At 38.1% G+C, this 22,890-nt stretch overlaps 1 protein-coding gene across 1 annotated transcript in view; it reads left to right on the forward strand.

Annotated features, from left to right (window-relative positions):
- Positions 1-7,508: 7,508 nt before the first annotated feature.
- fat2 (FAT atypical cadherin 2) overlaps positions 7,509-22,890 on the forward strand; it is a 37,716-nt gene continuing 22,334 nt past the window's right edge. Inside the window, exons 1-9 of the mRNA XM_053506135.1 lie at positions 7,509-7,679; positions 11,033-14,326; positions 14,800-15,111; positions 17,477-17,535; positions 17,844-18,155; positions 18,314-18,524; positions 20,529-20,668; positions 21,142-21,417; positions 22,495-22,705. Of these exons, the coding sequence (XP_053362110.1) occupies positions 11,062-14,326; positions 14,800-15,111; positions 17,477-17,535; positions 17,844-18,155; positions 18,314-18,524; positions 20,529-20,668; positions 21,142-21,417; positions 22,495-22,705 (4,786 nt within the window). The 5' untranslated portion in view covers positions 7,509-7,679; positions 11,033-11,061. The remainder of the gene's footprint in view (positions 7,680-11,032; positions 14,327-14,799; positions 15,112-17,476; positions 17,536-17,843; positions 18,156-18,313; positions 18,525-20,528; positions 20,669-21,141; positions 21,418-22,494; positions 22,706-22,890) is intronic.

Raw genomic sequence — 22,890 nt, forward strand, 5'->3', positions numbered from 1 at the left:
ATTGCAATAGAGGAAGGAAAATGGAACGACGGCCAGAATTAACACACGCCAGAAGGCAGATACTTAGTTTTTAGATGTTAGATATGTATTTTTAGATGCACTGAGACATTTACTATTAACATTAACAGTACTTAAATGTTAATTAGAATTGTATTTTTTATTTTATATGATATTTTTTCAGTGCTTTTGATTAATAACACAGTGCTAAACATACAGTAATGTAAAAGCAAAGTGAATGCAATTCCCATTGATATATTACTTTTAGTCAGAGTCTTATTTGGGTTTTAGGATCAAGTGAGGTCAGTAGTTTAATGGTTTCAGGCTACAGACACAAACAGCATCTTCAATAACTGTATCACTGCCTGGTTTGGAAATGGCACCATCTCGGATGGCAAGTCCCTTCAGCAGGTAGTGCGGCTAAGAAGATCATTGGGGCTCTGTCTTCCCTCACAGACATTTACACCACATGCTGCATCTGCAAAGCCACCAGCAATTTTGTCTGACCACACACAATATGCACATAAACTCTACCCCCTCCTGCCATCTGGAAAAATGTACCAAAGCCTTCAGGGCCACATGGCCAGACTCTGTCACAGTTTCCTCGCTCCAGTCTACTCCTCAATATGGGGAGCTTGGGACAGTCAATTCAGTCAGTCATTCATTCAAGTTTTTGGGAATCGAACCCGGGCTTTTCGTACGGCAGGCGAAACACCTACCACTGAGTCACTGGTACCTTATTGCTCTAATTACGTCAGACACAAAATCGCTAGTCTGAAAGATTTTAAGTTAACAGTTACTGTTACTTAAGTACTTACAAATACTTAAAATATCAAATTTGTTCAGCTAACTTGAAAAGTGTCATTTCTAAAAACTCATAAAAACCAAAAAAGTTTTAAATACTCATCAAGGTCAATTATTTTGAACTAATTGTAATTATTTAAGTTAACAGTACTCAATATGTTTAATTACTTTGAGCATTAGGGTTTACAGTGTAGGATACCTACAGACTTGTTAAGTAGTACCGTGTATGTGTAGACTCGTGTTTTGTGTAGTTTGGTGAGATTTTATGTAGCGCTATGGTCCTGGGGGAACTTGGTTTCGTTTCATTGTGTATCGCAGAAACTGTATGTGATTGAACTGACAATAAAAGTCACTTGTCTTAACTTGACCTGACTTGTGGGTGTGCACTCACCTCAGCATTTTCGAAAAATTCAGATAACGGTAGCAGTTAAACTTATCTCCTAAATGTAACTATATAATGTACTAATGATTGTGACCACTTAATTAGGTAAACTGATTTGAAAAAACCTTTCAGTGAGTCAGTCAGATGGCAGCTACTTGCATTTAGGCAATTCAAGCATCAGAATGGAGAAAAATTTTATTTACATTACTTTATTGTAAGTGACTTTGAACCCAGCATGGTTGTTGAAGTATTTCTGCTGATCTACTGGCATTTTTATGCACAACAATCTCGGAAGTTTACAGAGAATGGTCTTAAGAAGAGAAAATATCCAGTGATCTGCATTTCCCTTTTGGCAAAAATGCCTTGTTTATGCCAGAGGTCAAAGGAGAATGGGCCAGACTCATTTGAGCTGATGGAAAGGCAGTAGTAACTCAAGTAACATCTTGTAACAACTGATCTATTGCAAAGAGCAGCTTTGAGCACACAACATTTTGAACCTTAAAGCAGATGGACTAAAGACCATACTGGGTGCCACTCCTATCAAGAGCAGGAAATATATTTTTTAATACAACTTCCAGTTCAAAAAGTTAAAATCATAAGTATTAAAAAGTCAAAATAAAAACCTTTGGCACAATATTAAAATGTATTGTTTTGTAATTTAACTCAAAAAGTGAAACTGTTGTACATCGTAGATTCATTACACATCAAGTTAAAGATTTCAAACCATTTTTATTTAAATTATCAGATATTACAAATCATGAAAATTTGTAGTCCAAAAGTCCAGTATCTAAAACTATAAAAAATATTTCTCTTTGATTTTAAGTAAATAGCTATTGATACAGCATAAATTCTATGTGCCTCTTAGGTTCAATTCAGTACACACATGGGGTCAGCGCTGTATCAGCGCATATTAATGGAAAGTTGATTGGAAAGGAAAAATGTGCACATGCAACAGGGATGACTGCAGCCTTAAGCAAAGCAGAATCAAGAAATTAAGAGCAATTCTCAAGGATTGGAGTAGGGCTGGATTCTGTGCATCAAGAGCCAGTGTACACAGACGTCTTTGGGAAATAGGCCATAACTGTTGCATTTCTAGTATCAAGCCACTCCTGAAGAGACAATGCCAGAAGCCTAAAATGGGGCAAAGGAGAAAATAACTTGACCATTGCTCAGTGGCACAAAGTCCTCTTTTCAGATGAAAGTAGATTTTGCATTTTATTTAGAAATCCGTCTAAAGGAAGAATGGAGCCGCACAAAATTCAAGGTGGTTGAAGTCTGGTGTGATGTTTCGAGGTCTGGGATGATTTGGGGAGCCATGCAATCTGCTTGTGCTGGTCCACTGAGTTTTATCAAGTTCAAAGTCAATGCAGCCATCTACCAGGAGATTTTAAAGCAGGTCATGCTTTTTAAGCCTTATGGAGATGTTGATTGCCTGTTCCAGTAAGACTTTAACAGAACTACAACAGCTTTCCACGGTGCCAAAATGCGGTGGCCACCTAACTCGTCTGACCTGAACCGCGTGGTGAATCTATAAGGTATTGTCAAGAGAAGATGATGAACACCTGACCAATAATAAAGACGAGCTGAAGGCTGCTATCAAAGCAACCTTGTCTTTAGTGCCACAGGCTGATCGACTTTATTCCATGCTGCATTGATGCAGTAATTTGTGTTAAAGAAGACCTGACCAAGTACCAAGTGCATGAAGAAACATAATTTCATATCAAATAAAATTTTAATTTACATAGTTTTCTTCCATGCATGCTAGTGTGAATGTGGCATATGTTGTTATATCTCTTTGTCAGATTTTGACATTCGCCTCTTAACCTCTAAATTTGTGCTGTCCAGGTGCTCATACAATTCAAAGTTTAATAGAGTCTGTCTATTCAAACCATATTTGTTTTTTGAATGCACAAGTTGTATTTTGGGCAATTATGTGTGGCAGTGTAAAAATACAGTATGTACAGTAATAGCCAGAGGTAATATTCCAATTACAATCAAGAAAGCCAATCCCAATTACAACAAAACATTTCAACTATTTCAACAATTCAACTAAAGAAAAAAGTCAAGATATCATCTCTGTCTATTTCCTGAAATAACAAACACAATAAATATATTGTCAGGTCTAATGCTGCAATTTCTTTAGCCCTTTGAAAAGAAGTTAGTGTGCAATCTATGCTCTGAATAGATACTGTCAATCTCATTTTGTTTGGCATTTTCTTTCTGATCAATTATTTTATCATCCTCTTATACCAATATGATTAAACTACTATGGCAAGACCACACTGCTTTGTTGGATTATGTGGTTTGGGAGAAGGGAAGGTAAATAGGCAACTATTAGTCAACTAAATGCTATTTAAAATATAGTCTTGACTTTTCCAACACCCTGGTGTAATTAACTGTCAGAATGGGAAGCAGCCATGTGGTCAGTCATTGTTTATTTGGTGCAGACAGCTGTGACCATCAATTATCTAATCACTTTCACAGACACCTGAAAGCCTTGTAGACACTAAAACTAAAACCAAATTATATAAATGGGAAAAAGACTATTAAAGTAAAATATATACAGTAACAGTAAATACCGACCAGTCGAGAGGATTCTACGAGTGGTGATAAACGGCCATAATAGTATTGGATTGTTTAACTATATCCTAATATAGTCCTATATTTGTTAGAACTACAGGTGTATTAACTGTTAAGTACAATTAACTATCAGTCGACAATATGGGTGATAACGTAACGTCATCTTAAACAGCACTTTGTCTCTTTATAGACATAATACACCAGCTTTCCATTTAATGCTAGTTGGCATTCATCCCTAGAACACAAAAGTTTGCAGTTTTTCTAAAGCAAAATGTAAAAAAAAATATCTTGTAAGTTTTTCAGGTCTGTCCACCACCTCGACAGTTTAGTCTCCTCAACGTTTAGCTACATACAATAGTACCAGTAAGAATTTAAAACTACTTTTATCTCTGTTAATTACACTAACTGTCGGGCGCTAAGTTTCGAGCTCTAGCTCTGCCAGTTAAGCAAGTTTTAGTTCTTCCAGTTGCGGAAGGATGTGTTGGCGGAGAAAAGAAACTGGTTAAATAAAAAACAAACTATAATCTTTTTAAAATAAATGGTGTTTGTGGAACTGTTGTATAAAAGCAATATCACACTTGAGGTCATTCTGATATTTAGTACAACAGCACTCCCTCTCATGCAACATTGCTTTAGTATCCCTTACTGATAAGTTTGTATAGTTAATAGATCATGTTCAACTTTTTACTTGAATTTAATTGGTTTAACGCGTACCTCATTAGCTCAAACACAAACCTTATTATAAATATTATAATTTGAATGTGTTATGTGAGTGAAAATTTTAAAAATAAAAAGCTTCATGGTTCAAGTGAAAAGCCAGAAAAACATGTTGATATATGAGCCTTGTTTTAAATACTTAATACAGGTATAAGGATTGTATTCATCCAATACATTACTATTGAGCCAGTCTGTTGGCATATCCAAGATTTCTTTTACAGTTATAAAAAAAATCTTGGCATGAAAATATGAGAAACATTTGTTCTTCACCATATAACTGTTTCTTATATATTTTTATGCCACTTTTTTTGTTTGCTGATTAAACATGATAATCCAGTAGACAATCCATAATGAAGAAGCAGAACAAATCCAGTATTATACTGAACTGATGATAAATGAATAGTATTAACCTCCTGACTGATCTGACATTTCTAATTCAAGACATTGATCATGCAACTTTTTAGAAAGCAAAGGGAAGACAAGTCAGGACATCTGACAGAGAATGAGAGTGAGAGTCATTCAACAATTTCAACTCCAGAGAATTACTTCTTTTAATAACTAACAATAAGCCTCTCAGATAGAAGGTGTATTAAAAAAGACTGCTTGTCTAAATAGTGGGTTTAGTGATTCATGGCTCATCCATTAATCAACATCTGAGGCTTAAAATAAACAAGCCAAAGCTTTAGGAGATTTAAATCACTAAAAGCCAGCAGAGCACAAGCGAGGATACTGTTATACTGCCGTGTACTTCAAATGTTTCCATGAAAACACGGCTCTGATCCACTCCAAATATTTTTTGTCATTCAAAGGCAGTGCATAAAATGAGATGCAAGTTCCTGTGTCTCTAAATTGTCCTATCATGCCCTAAGGGATGCACATTTTTCACTCTGTCTTCAAAGTGCACTTTTGCTAGGTCCACCTGCTGTCTGTGGCCTGATGCCCACCTTCTGTTGAGTCTTATTTGTGGGCCATGCATGCTTGCTTGTTTCCTGGGTCCATGTGCTCATCTGCTTTCACTTCCACTCCAACGGAGGGCTATAATGCAATGACACTATATACATAATTATATATATTTGTTTTGTGTTTCAAATATTAACTTTATTTGGATTTAAAGCTTGGATTTAAGGTTAAGTGTGAATGCATAGCCTAAAAGGTGTTTTCTACTTATGAATTATTTATTTAAATTCAAACCTTATGCATGCATTCTCTATACAGGTTATCTTGTACAGTCCTGTATCTTGTATCTTGGGTTGTGGGAGGCCTGGAACCTATCTCAGAGAACTCAGGGCACAATGCGGGATGCTCCTACAGGGGGCCAGTCCATCGCAGAGCGCAAGCACACACACACTCACATACTACAGGCAATTTTGAAATACCAGTTACCTTAACCTGCATGTCCAAGCACAGAGGGAACATGCAAACTCTATGCACTCAGATTTGTAGCGGCGCTTGAAACATCAACCCTGAAGGTGTGAGGGTAGAGAGCTAACCACTGTACTGTTGTGCAGCCTCTATAGTTCTATTTCTTTAAAATATAAACTAGCTAATATTTCAATTTAAATCGCCATCATGCCAAACAGGTGTTTACTAAGGATTAATGGATATTTGTTGAATAATGCATGTGATCTTGGTATCTGATACAAGCTTCAATTGGGACATAAACCTTGATAGTTAAAAGGGTTCACATGACTTTGTGTCTCAGGCATCCTATTACCACCACATAAATCCACTCTCACTTTAAATAATGCTTTCATATTTGAGGATGTTCATACTGAATTTGACTTTAATTAACAATTCAGGGTTAAAAACTAAGCCCGCCCCTTGCAAAGCTCTGAGGGTGACTTGATTTTACAGATTAAAATGGCCAGGGATAAAGCCACTAAGGGTGAAACAGATCCTATCAGCACACCATTCTCCCTTAAGTGTTGTGACTTAAGGTATGATAAACCTGAAGGTTTGAGTTATCTCTTTAGAACCTGGTCAGGTCTTACACACCTCACTCGACAACTAAGCTGACCAGGGATTACAGGTGTTGTTTACATAACAGTAAAATGAAGATATTTAGCTTTAGGCTGTAAGTGGTTGTGAACGTCCCAATAAAAGCTCACTTTCTGGTACTAGTTGGGACAGTGCTATAGGGTGTCACAATACGTGGGGGAATTAATATTGTTTTTTGTTTGTTTGTTTGTTTGTTTTTAAAAATCGTCTACATGATTTTAATTTCATTTTAAATACACACATATTTGTATCTCATGCTCGTTAAAGGTCTTATGCATGTAATTGCTCTGAGTGCATTCCTTTAAACGATCCTTTTCCTTGCATACCATGGCCTTCATATGCCCTCTGCACTTTGGAAGGCTGTCTGAAAAAAATATATAATCTAAAATAATTAATAATAAAAAAAACAACAACTATAATTCAAACTGAGTATGAAAAGTTGTGGAATACATTTTGCTATAGTAACAAGTCTCTACAATCAGAAAATTGTGGGACATCCTATATATCTTACATTTACAAAGTGACTTACAGACAAACTTAAAATGATTTTAATGCAAAACTTAAAAAAAAAAAAAATTATCCATTCATTAAATGTCCTGAAAGCGTTTTTTAGATTTCTCAATGCAGTTTCTTATCTTTGAGGAAATTTAAGACCTCTGATTGTAATCTTGAAGGGCTAGGAGGAAACTTTTTAAAGGTGTGATTTAAAATAATAAAACACACACACACACACACACACGAAGCTTAATTCCTACTACCTGCATGGTACTGTACTAAAAAAACGGTCTTGCGACACAGCCATCCGTGTCCAAAAGCCCAAAAGCATGAAGGTACAGAGAGATAAAAAGAAACCGTGAGAGAGACCTACATGTGCCTGGGTGTCTGCTTGGGTGTTGGAGAGTAGAGGAGGGTGTGGGGTAGAGGGAGGGACAGATTGGGGAGGGATGAACGTCCTGAGGGAAGAAGGTGTCTGACTAGCAGGGCGCTCTTTACCACTGTTCACTTGTGTAAAAACCGATCAGCTTGTGCAAGGAACCAAAGGAACTGTGGGATTTGATGGGATTTTTTTTTTCAACTACATTTTCAAGTACATTATGGACATACAACAACAACTTGTAACACCACGCTGGAATCTGAAATTACTAAAGCAATAGGGAGTTGAGGGAAAGGTTCCATGAGGAGTTTCCACTCAAGACCTCGGGTAAGTCTGCTGTCACAGTAGGTGTGTGTGTGTGTGTGTGTGTGTGTGCTTTGTATCTACTTGGGTTTACCTGATTTTGTGGCTTCGTTGATTTCTCTCTGTTGTTAAGAAAAAGATAGTAATGAAATAATTTATCTGGTTTACGTTTTTTGTGAAGAGTAATTCAGTAAGCAATTCATTTTATTCTGTGACATTACATTTTGTAATACAAATTCTATGTAGCTGTTTTATAAACTTGTAGCAATTATAATTTTTGGACCATATGTTTTCCGGTTACATCATATATGCAAAAAGAATATATTCTGGTTTAAAGAATCTCTTTTCCTGGAAACTGAGCTGACCTGGGATGAACACTGCTGATAGCCCTCCAAATGATTTAAACTTCCCACTTCCCCCCAAATCCCCCCAATCCACAAAAATGATAGAGCATCTACTGAGCAAAATAAATACTTGTAAATCTATAACAATAACATGATATAATAAACGCTATATTTTATTCTATAATAATTAAGGCCTTGATTGAAATTTGCCTTGTGGATTGTAAGGTCAGAATTTGAACAGTTTCTTAACACTTCTTAACATTTATAATAAATAAAAGAAAATCTAACGTCACTTCTGATTATTTAAATTTGTACAAATTTTTCAGAAGATCAGGTTTGTCTTTTTGTAATTAAATCTATAGATGACGGGATGAGGTAATTTGTAGGTAAGATAATTTACAGACTTTTGTAAGCATACTGGTTGTCCCAGGAGTCTTTTCTGTGGTCTGTCCTGGTAATTTGGGTGATTGTGGCACTGGGTGTGGAGACAGGTACTAATCCTGCATTAGGACCATTAAGTGGACGCAACACAATGACATTGCTATTGAAATTGCTCTACACCCATTATTCTATGTTCGAGGGGCGTTCAAGTCAAACAGGACTTGTGATGAACGTTCTCGTGAATGAAGGTATGAAACACATTGACATCTACATAAGACTTCAAGCACAGTCCAGTAATGAGCCTCTTATCCGCAGTAAAACATCTGACTGGTGTAAACGTTTTTAAAGATGTCTGTACTACTGTGAATGACAATCGCGGCCGAGGTGGCTCGGAGCCCACTGCAGTCATTCCCCGAATGTTCAGATCTTTGAAAATCGAACGGATGACTTCTCGCCAGCTTGCGAAAGAGATGCAAATGTCTGTGGGTATCAGTACACACACGGATATTACTTGCACAGGAACTTAGCTGGGAGTTTTTACCTCGTCCCCCACACAGTCCTGACCTCGCTGCAAGCCATTTCCATTACATGCTTGGGCCATTAAAGGAGTAGCTGGGAGGCCAGCGTTCAGACGAGAAGCAGACAGTCCGATCATGACTCCGGCGTACTAAATCTTTCTACACTGATGGTGTTCAAGCGCTTGTGAAACACTGGGATAAGTGCATTAGTGTAGCAGAGGATTAGATAGAGAAAGTGTGTCCTGTTATTCTTTACAATCAAAAGTCCCAGTTTGACTTGAACACCCCTGGTAAAAGCTTAATCGATTTATTTATTTATTATTATGTTTTTGCTAAGTTTCTTTTTATTTTTACAGGAATTCAGGTTAAAAATACCATTTGTTACGAGGTGTATCATGAAAATCAGGAACCCAATCCCAGTTGTAAAAATTATTATGCATACTGTATGACATACACTCCAAACCTGGGCAATATGTAAGATATAAAACATAATATAAAGGCACAGCTATATTGAAACTAACTATAGGCTAATGAGTTCAATTTGAAACATTCATCCCAGCGTTTGACAGATACCCCTGGTGCTTAAATGGAATTTTTGCTTTTAATCTTCACTTTTCAGCACTTAGACCTAATCTGCAATTTAGATCCCTTAGTGAAAAAGAATTTTATATTTATAATAGATGCCCTTATTGCTAGTAACACAAATGTAAAAAACCCTGTAAAATAATTCAGTATAACTGTCAAAAGTTATTGTTAAGAATTTGAGAATTCTCTTGGTAACTGATATCAATATTTAATTCCCACCTCGGGATCTTTGTGCATGGAGTTTGCATGTTCTCCCTGTGCTTGGTGGGTTTCCTACAGGTACTCTGGTTTCCTCCCACAGTCCAAAGAAATACAGATTAGGCTAACTGGCATTCCCAAATTGCCCGTAGTGTGTGAATGAGCATGTGAGTGTGTGTGTATGTGTGTGCTGTGCAATGGATTGGCACCCCTACACATTGGTAGGGTGTACCCCTCCTCTTGCCCTGGGATAGGCTCCAGGCCCCTCACCAGCCTGTATACAGGATAAAATGGAATGCATGATAAGTGATTGACTGATATGCGTGCACAGAACTCTATTTTTTACAGAGTTAAATTAAAAGTATAGATGAGTACATAGTGTGGCCTCCATTACTTAAAATTTTAAATGAATTTGAGACTTGAAGTTCAGCCTTTTTTGCTGACATACAGTTGGTTAACATACAGTAATACCAATATGAAGGAGCATAGGCAAGTTGGGCACTGTGAAATGTTTTTTTTTTTCATATCATATGGTGAAACTCAACTTATGGGTATGAGCATGTGGCTACAGGTAGCTGATACTGTGGGCTGTGACTTACAACGAGAACACATGACACATCCTGTTACTAACAGTTGCTTACTCACTCGCTCTCCAACTTTTCTAGCCTCAAGTTTCCCCAGAGGGGTTCACGGTTTCGCAACTACAGAACACGGTTTATATACAGGTTAAAATACCAAGGAAACACTTAACTGTTAGCAAGAACATCCTCAATTCCAACTGCATTTTGAATCAGACTTACATAAGTAATTCCTTTCAGGTGCAGGGTATGAAACATCTAGTTCACCTGATATCTTTTTACCAAGAGAAAATTGCGGGAAAATGAAATGAAGGAAAAGCATTCGTTTTTGAGGGGAAAACCCAGGAAACAATACCTTTCATTTTTTAGGACACGTCGAAATCATGAAGCGAGCAGACCTGTCGAACACACGGTGCCTCATAAGCACACACAATAAAATGCTGCTTTTGTTAAGGCATGTTCTAACACGAGTGCGAATACCTGTCTGTGGGCTTTCACTTTGTGTGTGAATGCGTGTGTGCGTGCGTGTGTCGTGCATGTATGCGCGCGTGTATGTTCACTCATGGTGAGTACGTGTGAGTGTTCCAGTGTGCAAGGTATGTACCCTGTGAGCCGCATATAAAATATTTAATATATATTTACTAATTATTTCATAACTATATTTATACTTAATGAAACTCTATTTATGATGTCAAGCAGCATTTGTGACCCTGACCCAAGTGAAATTCTCACATGCAAACACTTTTTTTTTTTCACTTTTCTTGTTTTTTCAGGTCTGAGGGTCCATGAGGAGTCACTGAGAATGGCCTTGAAAGACAGGGCTAAACTGCTCAGCATTATAGCAGTCCTACTGCACGTATCCAGATGTCAGGGGAGCCTTGAAAAGGACAACTCCCCTTTGAGGTTCACCCACCACTTATATAATGCCACCATTAATGAGAACTCTGCCCCCCGGACCTATGTGGAGAGTCCGGTACGAATGGGCATTGTAGTTTCTGATCCCTTATGGAACATCAAGTACAAAGTTGTCGCTGGCAACGAAGATGGGCTTTTCAAAGCAGAGGAGCTAACCGTAGGGGATTTCAGCTTTCTGAGGATAGGAACCGGAAGTGGTAACTCTCTTTCTCCTGTAATGCTCAACCGAGAAGTACGAGACGCCTACACGCTGACTGTCGAGGCTACAGAGAGCACCTATGAGTATCAGTCCAGAACAAAAGTCCTTATTCAGGTGCTTGACAGAAATGACCTGAAACCCCTCTTCTACCCTGCTTCGTACAATGTGGTAATCAGAGAGGACGCTCCAGTGAAGTCGAGTGTGGTGAGAGTAAGCGCGACAGATGCTGATATTGGCAGCAATGCTGAGTTTTACTACTCCTTCACCGCTAGAGCACATCCATTTGCTGTGGATCCTTTCACGGGCACTGTCACACTTGTTAAAAGACTTAATGCCAGCCTAAAAGACAGGTATGATCTTACAATTTTGGCTGAGGACAGGACGAAGAAAATCTCTGGGGTCCAGAAGTTTGGAAATGTTGCGACAGTCGTCATAAACGTCGAAAAGGTCATTGACAACTTTACACTTTCATCACCTTTCACTTCAGATGCTCCTCAAATGGATGCTGAAAGAATAAGTGTAAGCATCAAGCTGGAGCCCCACGTGAAGGCACGAGCTGCCACTCTGAATATAGTTGCAGGAGATTCAGAGAAGTATTTTGAAATTATTCCATCTGCCTTCCAGGATAATGACTTTCAATTGGTCTCAATAAACCGAATTAACTGGGCAAAAAACGCACCTGGATTAAATTTATCCCTTCAGGCAAAAGACGGGAGTAATCCCCCTTTGCTAACGCCAATTAAGGAAATTCATATTCCGTCTCCCCAATTAACCTCACTGACATTTGATCAGAGAATATATCAAGTAACTATTAGCGAATTTTCCCCGCCAAAAACTCACGTGCTTAAAGTGTCTGTCCATCCACAATTAGCAAATGTCACCTACCATATCAAAAATAACCCAGATAGCCACAAGTTCAAAATGAATCCCAAGACTGGCATTATTGTCACTTCTGACCATTTAGACTTTGAAAAGAAATCTCACTATGAGTTTGATGTCACAGTAAATTCTGGTGAAACTGAAGCTCGCGTCATAGTTGACGTGACTGATGAGAACGACAATACTCCTGCATTTACCTCACCCTCATACCAGGCCACTGTGCATGAAAATGTTCCGATAGGAACTAGCATCTTACGCGTCTCTGCTATGGATATGGACAGAGACAACAATGGTTTTGTCACCTATGCAATTGCAAACGCAGCTCCTCAACCTTTTGCCATAGATCCATTAACAGGAGTCATTTCTACCTCTGAAGAGCTTGACTATGAGCTAATGAAAAGGTTTTTCCATCTCAGGATCTGGGCTTCTGACAGTGGAAGTCCCTTTAGCCGTGTCACTGAGTGTGCTGTGAGCGTCACTATGATCAACGTCAACGACAACATTCCACGTTTTGAAAGAGTGGCCTGCAATGTCTCAATACCACAAGATCTAAACGTTGGAAGTAACATTGTTATAATTTCTGCTGTAGATTATGATGAGCTGGAGCAAATACATTACAGAATCCAGTCAGGAAATGAGGATAAATTATTTGGAATTGATTCCGTCAGCGGCAACATCTTTTTAGCTCATCCTATTCCTAATGACATTCCGGTGACAAACCTTCCTACATTTACTCTACAAATAACAGCAAGTGATGGAAAAAATAGTGCTGAGACCAGTACAGTAACTGTATCCATAACAGACAAAGGAAAGGAAGTCATGAGACAGTGTCAGGAGACTGGAGTTTCCAGGCAGTTAACTGAGAAACTCATTGAATCACTCAAACCTGTTCTCTCTGCCCAAGATGAAGAACCGTTCTCTGATATCCACATAATCAATCACCACTCTCCAAAGTTTGCTCTTTCAAATCCAAGCTCCATTGATGTCAGGGAAGATCTTGCTCCTAATGTGCCTATATTGCACTTTAACGCAACCGATAATGACAGTGGCTTTAATGGCAGGCTTGTCTATGCAATTTCAAGTGGGAATGAGGATGGATGTTTCACAATTGACACTAGCACAGGAGAACTAAAAATCATCTGTTCGTTAGACAGAGAAACAAAAGAATTCTATATTCTCAACATAACTGTGTATGACTTAGGTACTCCACAAATATCTGCTTGGAAATTGCTTGCTGTCAATATCCTAGATGTAAATGACAATCCCCCATCATTTTCTCAACCAAGATATGTTCTGAGCATCCCTGAAAACACAGAGATTGACAAAATCATCTTTAAAGTGAAGGCTGCGGATCCTGACCAACATGACAATGGAATGATCAAATATTCCTTGATAACTTTTACAAACTTGTTCAAAGTGGATGAAATATCTGGGGACGTGAGCGTGAAAGGGAATTTGGACAGAGAGACCTTCCCTCGATATGACTTAAAGATCGAAGCCAGGGATGAAGCGAAAGAGGACCCTCAACTTATCTCAATAGCAGATTTAGTGGTTGTCCTTGAAGATATCAATGATAATCCTCCTGCGTTTGTACCTAAGGTCTACAGGATCAAAGTTCCTGAAGATGCCCCTCCAGGCACAGTGTTGTTGTGGGTAGAAAGCTATGACTTGGATTTGAGTAGTGGAGGCACTGTAAGCTATAATCTGAAGAATAGTGAAGGAGGCACCTTTGTCTTGGACACATCCACAGGCTTGCTTACTCTTGAGAAGGAACTGGACTTTGAGAAAAAACAATTTTATAATCTAACAGTTCGTGGTGTGGACCATGGGAAACCCAGGTCTTTGTCCTCTTCATGTTTTGTAGAAGTTGAAGTGCTTGACGTCAATGAAAATCTGAATCAGCCAGTGTTCAACTCATTTGTACACAATGCTACAGTTATGGAAGATGCCAAAATAGGTACTTCGGTCCTGACTGTGACAGCAGTGGATAAAGATCTGGGCAAAGATGGAGTCGTTAGATACCGCATTCATGATGGGACAGGACTCGGAGTCTTTATCATAGATGAAGAAACAGGTACACCAGATTAGAGCACAATGCCATATTCATAATGATGTACTACACACATCTGATTCAATTCACTGTATTCCCCTTATATCACAGCAAATTGCCAATGATTAGTTTATTTATTAATTAATAAACAACACATCATATATTTTAACTATATATATATACATTTATGTTGTGGAATGTCTACAAGACAAGTTAGTTCCTGCTGGTTGTGTTACAGCGAAATTGCAAAACAACAAGTTGTCTTTCCTGTATCTGTAAATGAAAACAACTGTCTTACAGTTGTGATTTGAATTACAACCAACAACTCCTATGAAAAATAATCAACTTCTAATCCATCATATTTGAGAAATGCCGTGGTGCAAAACCTGATAAAAAAATGATGCTTAAATGTAATAATTATAAAGCGTTTAAAAAAATGATTATCTGTAATATGTCAAAATTCAATAACTAAAAATTTTATCGGCTCTCTGTTTTAGGAATGATTCAGTTGGCGGACACAATTGACAGGGAGGCTGTAACGCACTACTGGCTGACTGTGTATGCCACTGATCTGGGAACTGTTCCCCTGGTGACCTGGACCGAAGTCTACATTGAAGTTTTGGACATCAATGACAATCCTCCTGAGCTGTCCCAACCTATGTACTTCGCTTCAATCCAAGAAAATTCGTCCAAAGACAAATTTGTGTTGAAGGTGGCCGCCACAGATGTGGACAAGTCATCAGAGGGGAAGATAACGTTCCACATCCCTGATTCTCAGCGAACGTATTTCGACATTAATTCAAAGACAGGTACTGGATGTCATGAAGTTCTTTCATTTCTACTCACAAGTCATTCAGTTAATTTATTGCGATGGAATTGCAGGCATGATGTGTGCAGAGGTTTTCTGTCTTGAGACAGTACATTTTATCAAATGTGCTAAAAACTATTTGAGTAGAAAAATAACCTGCAGCATTTGACAGTTCAAACAGGTTCAGGCACATGCTAGGTGTAACCAAGGTGTGCTGAAGGAACAAGACAGACTTAATAATAAATAATTACAGTGTGTAAAACTCTATTATTTGATGGAAAACTTTAATGCAAGACCCCAAAGCATGCAAAAAGCTTCTAAAACACCTTATCTCTGTCCTTTGATTACAGAAGAGCTCATTCTTTGAAGTGTGTCTAGAAAATTAGAACAACATTAACCAACATCACAAGTTCGTACTTGTCCGTTCACAGCTTCTTATTTCTTTGTTGCCTTATAAGCTCCACCCCAGGCTAAACAAGACCACGCACAACTCACTCCATCCTGTAAAAAAGGACATTACAAAAGTCTATTGCACATGGAGGGGAAGCTCCAAATCGCACACTGCTAATCTGTTAAAGACAGCTTTTTTTGTCGTTTAAGAATTTGGAAGTAACACGCATCACTGTTCTTTGAAGCATTGTAAAGTCATTGTTGGGTTGTGAAGTTTAAATGAAAAAGTTAGACAGTTGGTAAACACTGCACGGAAGACCAGGGGATCAAAGAATTCTAAATGTCTAATGTAAAGATGTGACGTCTGAAAGCAAATTAGCACTAAATAACAAGACATTTAAGTGCTCTCTTGTTATTTTCTTCAGGCAGATGGGGCTGGATATATCAAAACCTCCATGTCAGAACAGGGCCTAAAATGACTCATATCCACAAAGAACAGCATGACGAAGCTAACCGCCTTAACGGCTTAGCGTAGCCAGATCTTCTCATTAAGGATAAGGACAATGAGTTGTATTGCCAAAGACAAAACAAATATGGGGTGGATTGGGATTAGAACCTCATCTTGCAAGGAACTTAAAGTAACATATTGTATGTGTAACTGGTCTAATTCAAATGTCTGATGCGCCTTAATTTAATACCTGAATTTAAGCAATTCTATATGCATTGTCTGGGCAAAATAAGAGATTTATGCTCCCGAAACCAAATTGGAAAAATCCTGTAACATCAGGGAATTTAAAAAAAAATCCATAAATGTTATAACTTGGTAAGTCAGTACATTTAGGGTATCAGATGACTTTTTTTTTAAATGCAACATAACGTTGCTGAGTCTGGTTGACCAACTGAAGCAACCCCAGATCACCACCATGCATAATGTATGCATCACTTCATGCGCTTCCTTTTTTTACCCTGACACACCCATCCCAGTGGGTCTAATGAGACCAGAATAAGGTCAATCTGGACTCATCAGGACTTTTCCCATTGTTTCAAATTCCAATCTTTATGCTCCCTAGAAAATAGAAGCCTTTTTGTCTACTTAGCCTCACTAATGAATGGTTTTCATATGGCCACACAGCCTTTATTCCCAGTCCTGTAAGGTCTCATCATACTGCATGTGTGGAATTACTGTACGTTGACTTTTACTGTGATTACTGTTGTATTTTTCCAGATGCAACTTCACCAACCATTTAAGTCATCTCAGATCACAGTCATTCGTGTTTTTTCCTGACCTGATTGCTTCGTCAGGGTTAACGGTTCAGCAGCGTGCTTGATGCAGGCCAATATTTTAGACATTCTGTTTTACTTTTTGGCCAGGTAGTGTGTTTTAAATCCTTTCCCAAACTCCAAGTTGACGTCATTGTCCAGGTGGATAGTAATGCTTAAACCATGCTCTCTTAAATGACACCTGCCTAAATACTGAGTAGTGTAAAAAGCCCAGCAGGGTTTGTTTAGAGTGTTGGTAAGGCGGCAGCACCCTGCTGGGATCTGATCGTCTGTCTTGTAGAAATCACAGCTTGAGATGTTTACATATTACAAAGGCTGATAAACTCCTGCTCATTGTGCATTTTATTTTCTTTGCCAAAGAATTCTCAACAATCACTTATCTGTGTCCTCATAAAATGTTCCTTACATGAAAAAACATGCCAGTTTTGTCCACGGCACTGGTTGGGATACTTCTGCTTTTTTTTTGCCAGTGTAGCCTCGTGAAAGTAATTATTGTTGCAAAGACTTTTCTTTGACTTTAGACACCTGAACTAACTTTAGAACCCAGAGCTAGAGAAACACTTGAAGCAAAGCTGTAGGAAACGAGAGTGAAACCCTAATTTTAAGGTCTACAAACAGGTGTGCCTTCCATCCAAGTGTCATACCATTTATTAGTCTGCCTGTTTTTTTTTCTCCCTCTGCCTGTGTTTGCTTAGGTGCAATCAGCACTGTCTCAGCCCTGGATCGTGAACAGAGAGCAGAGCACATTATTGAAGTGAGCTTGCTGGCTTAATACCTTTTATGTTTATTATTGTTTATTATAAATTAAGTGGCAAATCTGGGCATTCTCTTGTTCATATTGTTAGGATTAACATAAGCTTTTACAGATCTAAGGCCTTATTCAGAACTAGCATGTCCAAATGAGTTCCATTAATATTTATGCTGGGAAAGCTGTACATATTCTAACTTGGGTCTAGTAAGCAAGAGTCTAGTAAATTGCCAATATATTGATTTCTGGGAATTCAGCTACATGTTACATATGCTAAAAAAACGGTGTTACTCCTATTATTGCTATTTGTACAGGTGATTGCATCAGATAATGGAGATCCTCCGATGCGCTCCACAGCCACAGTGGTCATTCAGGTGCTGGATGAGAATGATAACAGCCCTCAGTTCAGTCACAAGCTCTTTCAGGTCCAACTGCCTGAATGCCAAAACAAGGTAATGACCCAGGAAGTCTTCAGGATGATCGCACAAGATAAAGACGACGGTCCCAACAGGCAGATCACCTACAGCCTGGAGGATAACATGGAGGGCCGATATGAAATCCACCCAACCACAGGGGTGGTGACTGCCAAAGGAGAGTTTGCACGAGGCAGCTACAACATCCTAACGGTACAAATTACATTGCATAAATACCACGTTTCTTTCTACATATTTTTTTTACAGATTTATTTTGATGCTTTTAATTAATAATCAGACATATACAACATACATTTTTGTGACCTAACAAAATTAACCTTACCCCGTCTCTATGTCTCTCGTTTTTTAAGATAAGAGCCACAGATCATGGTAATCCCGCGAGAATGTCCAAGTCACGTCTAGATGTTGAATGGCTGCCACAACCAGAACCCAGTTTGGAATCTTTAGCTTTTGACGAGTCACTCTTCACCTTTGCCGTCATGGAATCAGACCCTGTCACTCAAATGGTGGGAATCATCAGCACCGAGATCATAACAAGCCTCCTCTGGTTCGACATTGTAGGTGAGTACGCTAATATCATACTTCCTTCCATTTTAGCATGCCTGAGTAAACATGAACGAGACAACCTGGTGAGAACACAGTCCACTGTTCATGTCAGCATAATCCTGCGTTGCGACAGCTGCCAGAGCTGGCAAAGCCAAACCGGAGGAAATGTTAAAGGAGCTTTAATATGGTTTTTAATATGAAGTGAGTCATGCTTGATAAATATTATAATTAGACATGTGGGTGGAATTCATGGCTTTTATAACAGACCTCAACAGTCAGTGGAAAAATTTTACATTTTGTGGATAGAAATTTGTTTCCCCATGTCCGTGTGGGTTTTCCGGTTTTCCATGCTGGTTATTTAAATCGCCAGGGTTACATACTGTACTTATTTAAATACATATTTAGCATTATACTGGGGGCTTTAAAAATTATAAATTGTGATAAATTAGTCATTTATGTGACAATGAGAAGTCATTGTTAACTCATCTGCTTTTAGCACCTTTCCTAACCACTGATTTATTTTTATTTTTTTTGAGTTGAGTGCATTAGAATATCAATACTGGCACACGTCCTGTGGAGGGCATAGCTGTAGGTACCAGGAGGCAGATCTAAACCCTGACATATTTTCTTAGATGGTAGGCCAAAGTCCCCAGTCTCCCAGCAGCAGGCTGACCAGAGCCATCCAAATTCCACTGATCAGCATATGATCAGCTTCCAACCACCTGCAACTCCTCAGGGATGAGAGCCAGGAAAATAGTCAGCAGCCGGTGAAGGAACTGCCAGGGACAGTGCTCACCTTTATGTGGGTTAAAGGTTGTTAGGGCAGAAAAACTACTGCAAGAACTCTCAAGGCTCAATTTACCAAACAAGACAAGACAAGTAGAAACCTGTAGGCCGTTACACAGTAGGGCCATGCCATGAATCTGAATTTTACATAGCAAAGGTATTATGTTGCATAAGGTTATTCAGTGGCCTTAAAGCTCAGTCCATAATCTCGCCAGGCACATCTTAGTCGATCTAAATTAACTTATGGCACCAAGTCATTATAACCAATTTAAAAAAAAAATGCAATCTGATAAATGTGTTTTACTTTATTTTAATTTAACTGTTTGTTTTTTTTTAATCAAAACTGTGGCACCGTGAAACAATTGCCCCTGCCTGAAGAAGACCTACTTATTGATTAGAAACAGAAACAATTTCAAACACATTTTTTCCCCCTGAAATGCTCTAAAAGCCACCAAGAAAATGAGACAGTTCCAGATTAAACATGATTTGTCACAGTCACTGGATCAGTACAAGTTAATTCACTCTACAGAAATCACAGTTAATAGAATATTGTGAAATAAAAAATTAAAGGCCCATGCACAATCGTCAGTCTTTCGAAAATAGGACCATGATCCTTCATAAGGTGGATTCCTCTATAAACACCATCTGTCAAAGCAGGCATGAGTTTTCCCCTACTGATTTAGATGGCTGGCCTGCGTGTTTGCATGCCAAATATGTTCCCTGAATCAATTATAATATATATATATATATTTTATATATTTTTTTAAAGTTCTCATTTTGCATATGGTGAAACTATTAGGGAGGATTTAAAATGACTTAGTGTCTTAATAATGTACAGTAGATGGGAAACATGATAGCGCTGAAAGTCCTCTCACAATGGCAGATGAGCTGGGCATTCACGCACATACTGTGCAGGACACTTAAAACCTTAGTACATGCATGTACATGGAATGTGCTTTTCAATGAGCCTTGTTGAGCTCTACCACGCTAGAGTGGATGTCAATTGAAGGGGTTAACTGTCACTTTAGCAAACTGGTTTTATTTAGTTCAAATTGGACTGCAAATCATCCTGTGCATTATTGTCATAATATTTGACATTCCTCCTTCAGCCATACATTACAATATGTGGGCTCATACAGGGATCTGCTGAGAGGCGATGACATTTACTCTTCAGATGTCCTAAGAATAATTTCACAGGTCTGGGGCTAACAAAAAATCATTGTCATTTCTTAGGAGGAGATGAAGATCATGACTTTTATATTGAGAAGAATTCTGGGAGTATTGTCATAGCTAGGCAACTTGATGCTGGCAAAAGATCCAATTATAACCTTACCGTCAGCGTAACAGATGGTTCCCAGACCATAACAACACAGGTAAGATCATGTGTACATTTGATGTGGAGACATTATGATACATTGCTATACTGTACATATCAGCCTTAGACAACAGGGAGTCTTTATTTCTATTCAGAACACAATCTTATCTGACTAAATTTGCCCGTATTTCCAGTAAAAACTGCTGTGTGTGTCACTGTAAGTAGTGCGGGAAAAATGATCGGGTGTGTTGTAGGTACATTTAAATATGTTACATCTGTCATAATTGCTACCTGAACCTAGTACATTTATAACACAGTGATAGATACGGATTATATGAGTAAGCTAATAAGAAACCTGTTTGGTGTTATATAAAAAATATGATTATTATTTTTATTTATATAAATATATGATTTTTTTTGTTTTTATACTGAATTTTGCAAAATTCTCCCATTTCATTACTGGATTCTGATGTGAATCATGTAAACAAACTCAGAAGCATTACATATTTCTTTTCCTCTTAACAAAAACAGGCTTATATCAGGGTGCTCGACATGAATGAGCATCGACCCATGTTCCTAAAGAGTATGTACGAGGTGAGCGTTCCAGAGGACACGGCACCAGCTAAGGAGATCCTGCAGATTAGTGCCCAAGATGCAGACATCAACAGCAGGATCATTTACTCCATCCACAGCAGTCTCAACCCAGACAGCCTTAAGCATTTCCACCTGGATCCAAAGAGCGGAGTTCTTGTCTTAACTGAGGCGCTGGACTATGAGGCCATCTCCACACACAGTCTTCTAGTGATGGTAAAATAGTTTTCATGTTAAAACCAAACGAACAGAATAAAACAGTCCACAAGCTTTTAGATGATAATTGAGCAATTATTATCTAGGAATTAGGGCAGTGTCGATTGTTGGGACTGGGCCCAGACTCTGGGAATGTGGAGTTTGTGTTGTGTGTGCATGCAAACAAGTTTTAGATTAAACTATAACAGCACATATAACAGCATATTGTTATAACAGTTTATAAAAAATTATAATGATTTGGAGTCTACATAGTGTACAATGCTAAGACTTGCCTCGGCCTGCTGTGCTTGATCTGCTTAGAATAAATGCATTCACGTCTTTAATGGAGACATAAATGGTAATGACATTGGACTGCTATTCATATGAAAGATTGTGAAGCTTTTCAAAATGCATTCGTGTTCGTGTACACAAATACCTTCGTGTAATCATAAATTATTTTAATGATAATAATTATTATAATAATAAAAATAATTAACGTGAGCGTATAGGTGTATACACCAGTAAGAGTGAGAGAAATGTTTTCCCAAACATTTGCATATATTTCTAAATAAATTAAACATTCTTAAGCAATAAAATTTTATCTTATATAAAAAGAAATACCAGTATGATTATGGAATACATAAGTAGTGAATACAAATAATCCATAAATACAGTAGGTGCTTATTGATATTGTTGTTGTTTAATGCTATCAATATGTCATAGTCTTTTATCACTAAAAGAATGATTTCTTGAATATGCTATGACTGATTCTTTGGAAAATTAATTAATAACCCAGCTTTATGCCACTGGCAAAAATTGTTAAGATATATGCCTCCCGTGCTCCTTTTCATAGCCAATTTTCACATGTAGAGTCAGGAGTAGTGCACTAGAATTTAGTTTTATTTGTCATATCGTGAAGCACACACACTGTTTGATTTGTACTCATGAAAAATGTTCGAATTTCATGAAATTTTCGCTGATGCGTAGCATGGGGCTCTCAAAAGACTTTGGCTGACAAGTCCTTTCAAGACTTTGATCAAGATTCAAACATTAAAAAACAAACTCTACTTTTAACTATACTTTTTTTTTATTATTCAGGTTCGTGATCAAGAGATCCCTGTGAAGAGGAACTTTGTGAAAGCAGTAGTGCATGTGGAGGACTGTAATGACTATACACCCACATTCATGAGCACTCATTATGAGGGACACATCAGTAACTTGGCTCCAACTGGGACAGAGGTGCTTCGAGTTAAAGCTTTGGATAAAGACACGGGCAGTAATGCTGAGATTGTCTACTCTATTCACTCAGGTAAGAACACAGGTGCTACAGTTGATATCTGTGGTCTGTATGTGGTCTGCTTTGCGACAATGTCAATTGTTAAAAACACTATCCAAATAAAACTGAACTGGAATATATTATTGCTGTAATCATTCATTCCAACACCATGGCGCAAGAAGACAGAAACGCCTCAATGCATTGAAATAGAGGGATTC

Source organism: Clarias gariepinus, chromosome 10 (assembly GCF_024256425.1).
Source record: "Clarias gariepinus isolate MV-2021 ecotype Netherlands chromosome 10, CGAR_prim_01v2, whole genome shotgun sequence".
NCBI classification, from domain to species: Eukaryota; Metazoa; Chordata; class Actinopteri; order Siluriformes; family Clariidae; genus Clarias; species Clarias gariepinus.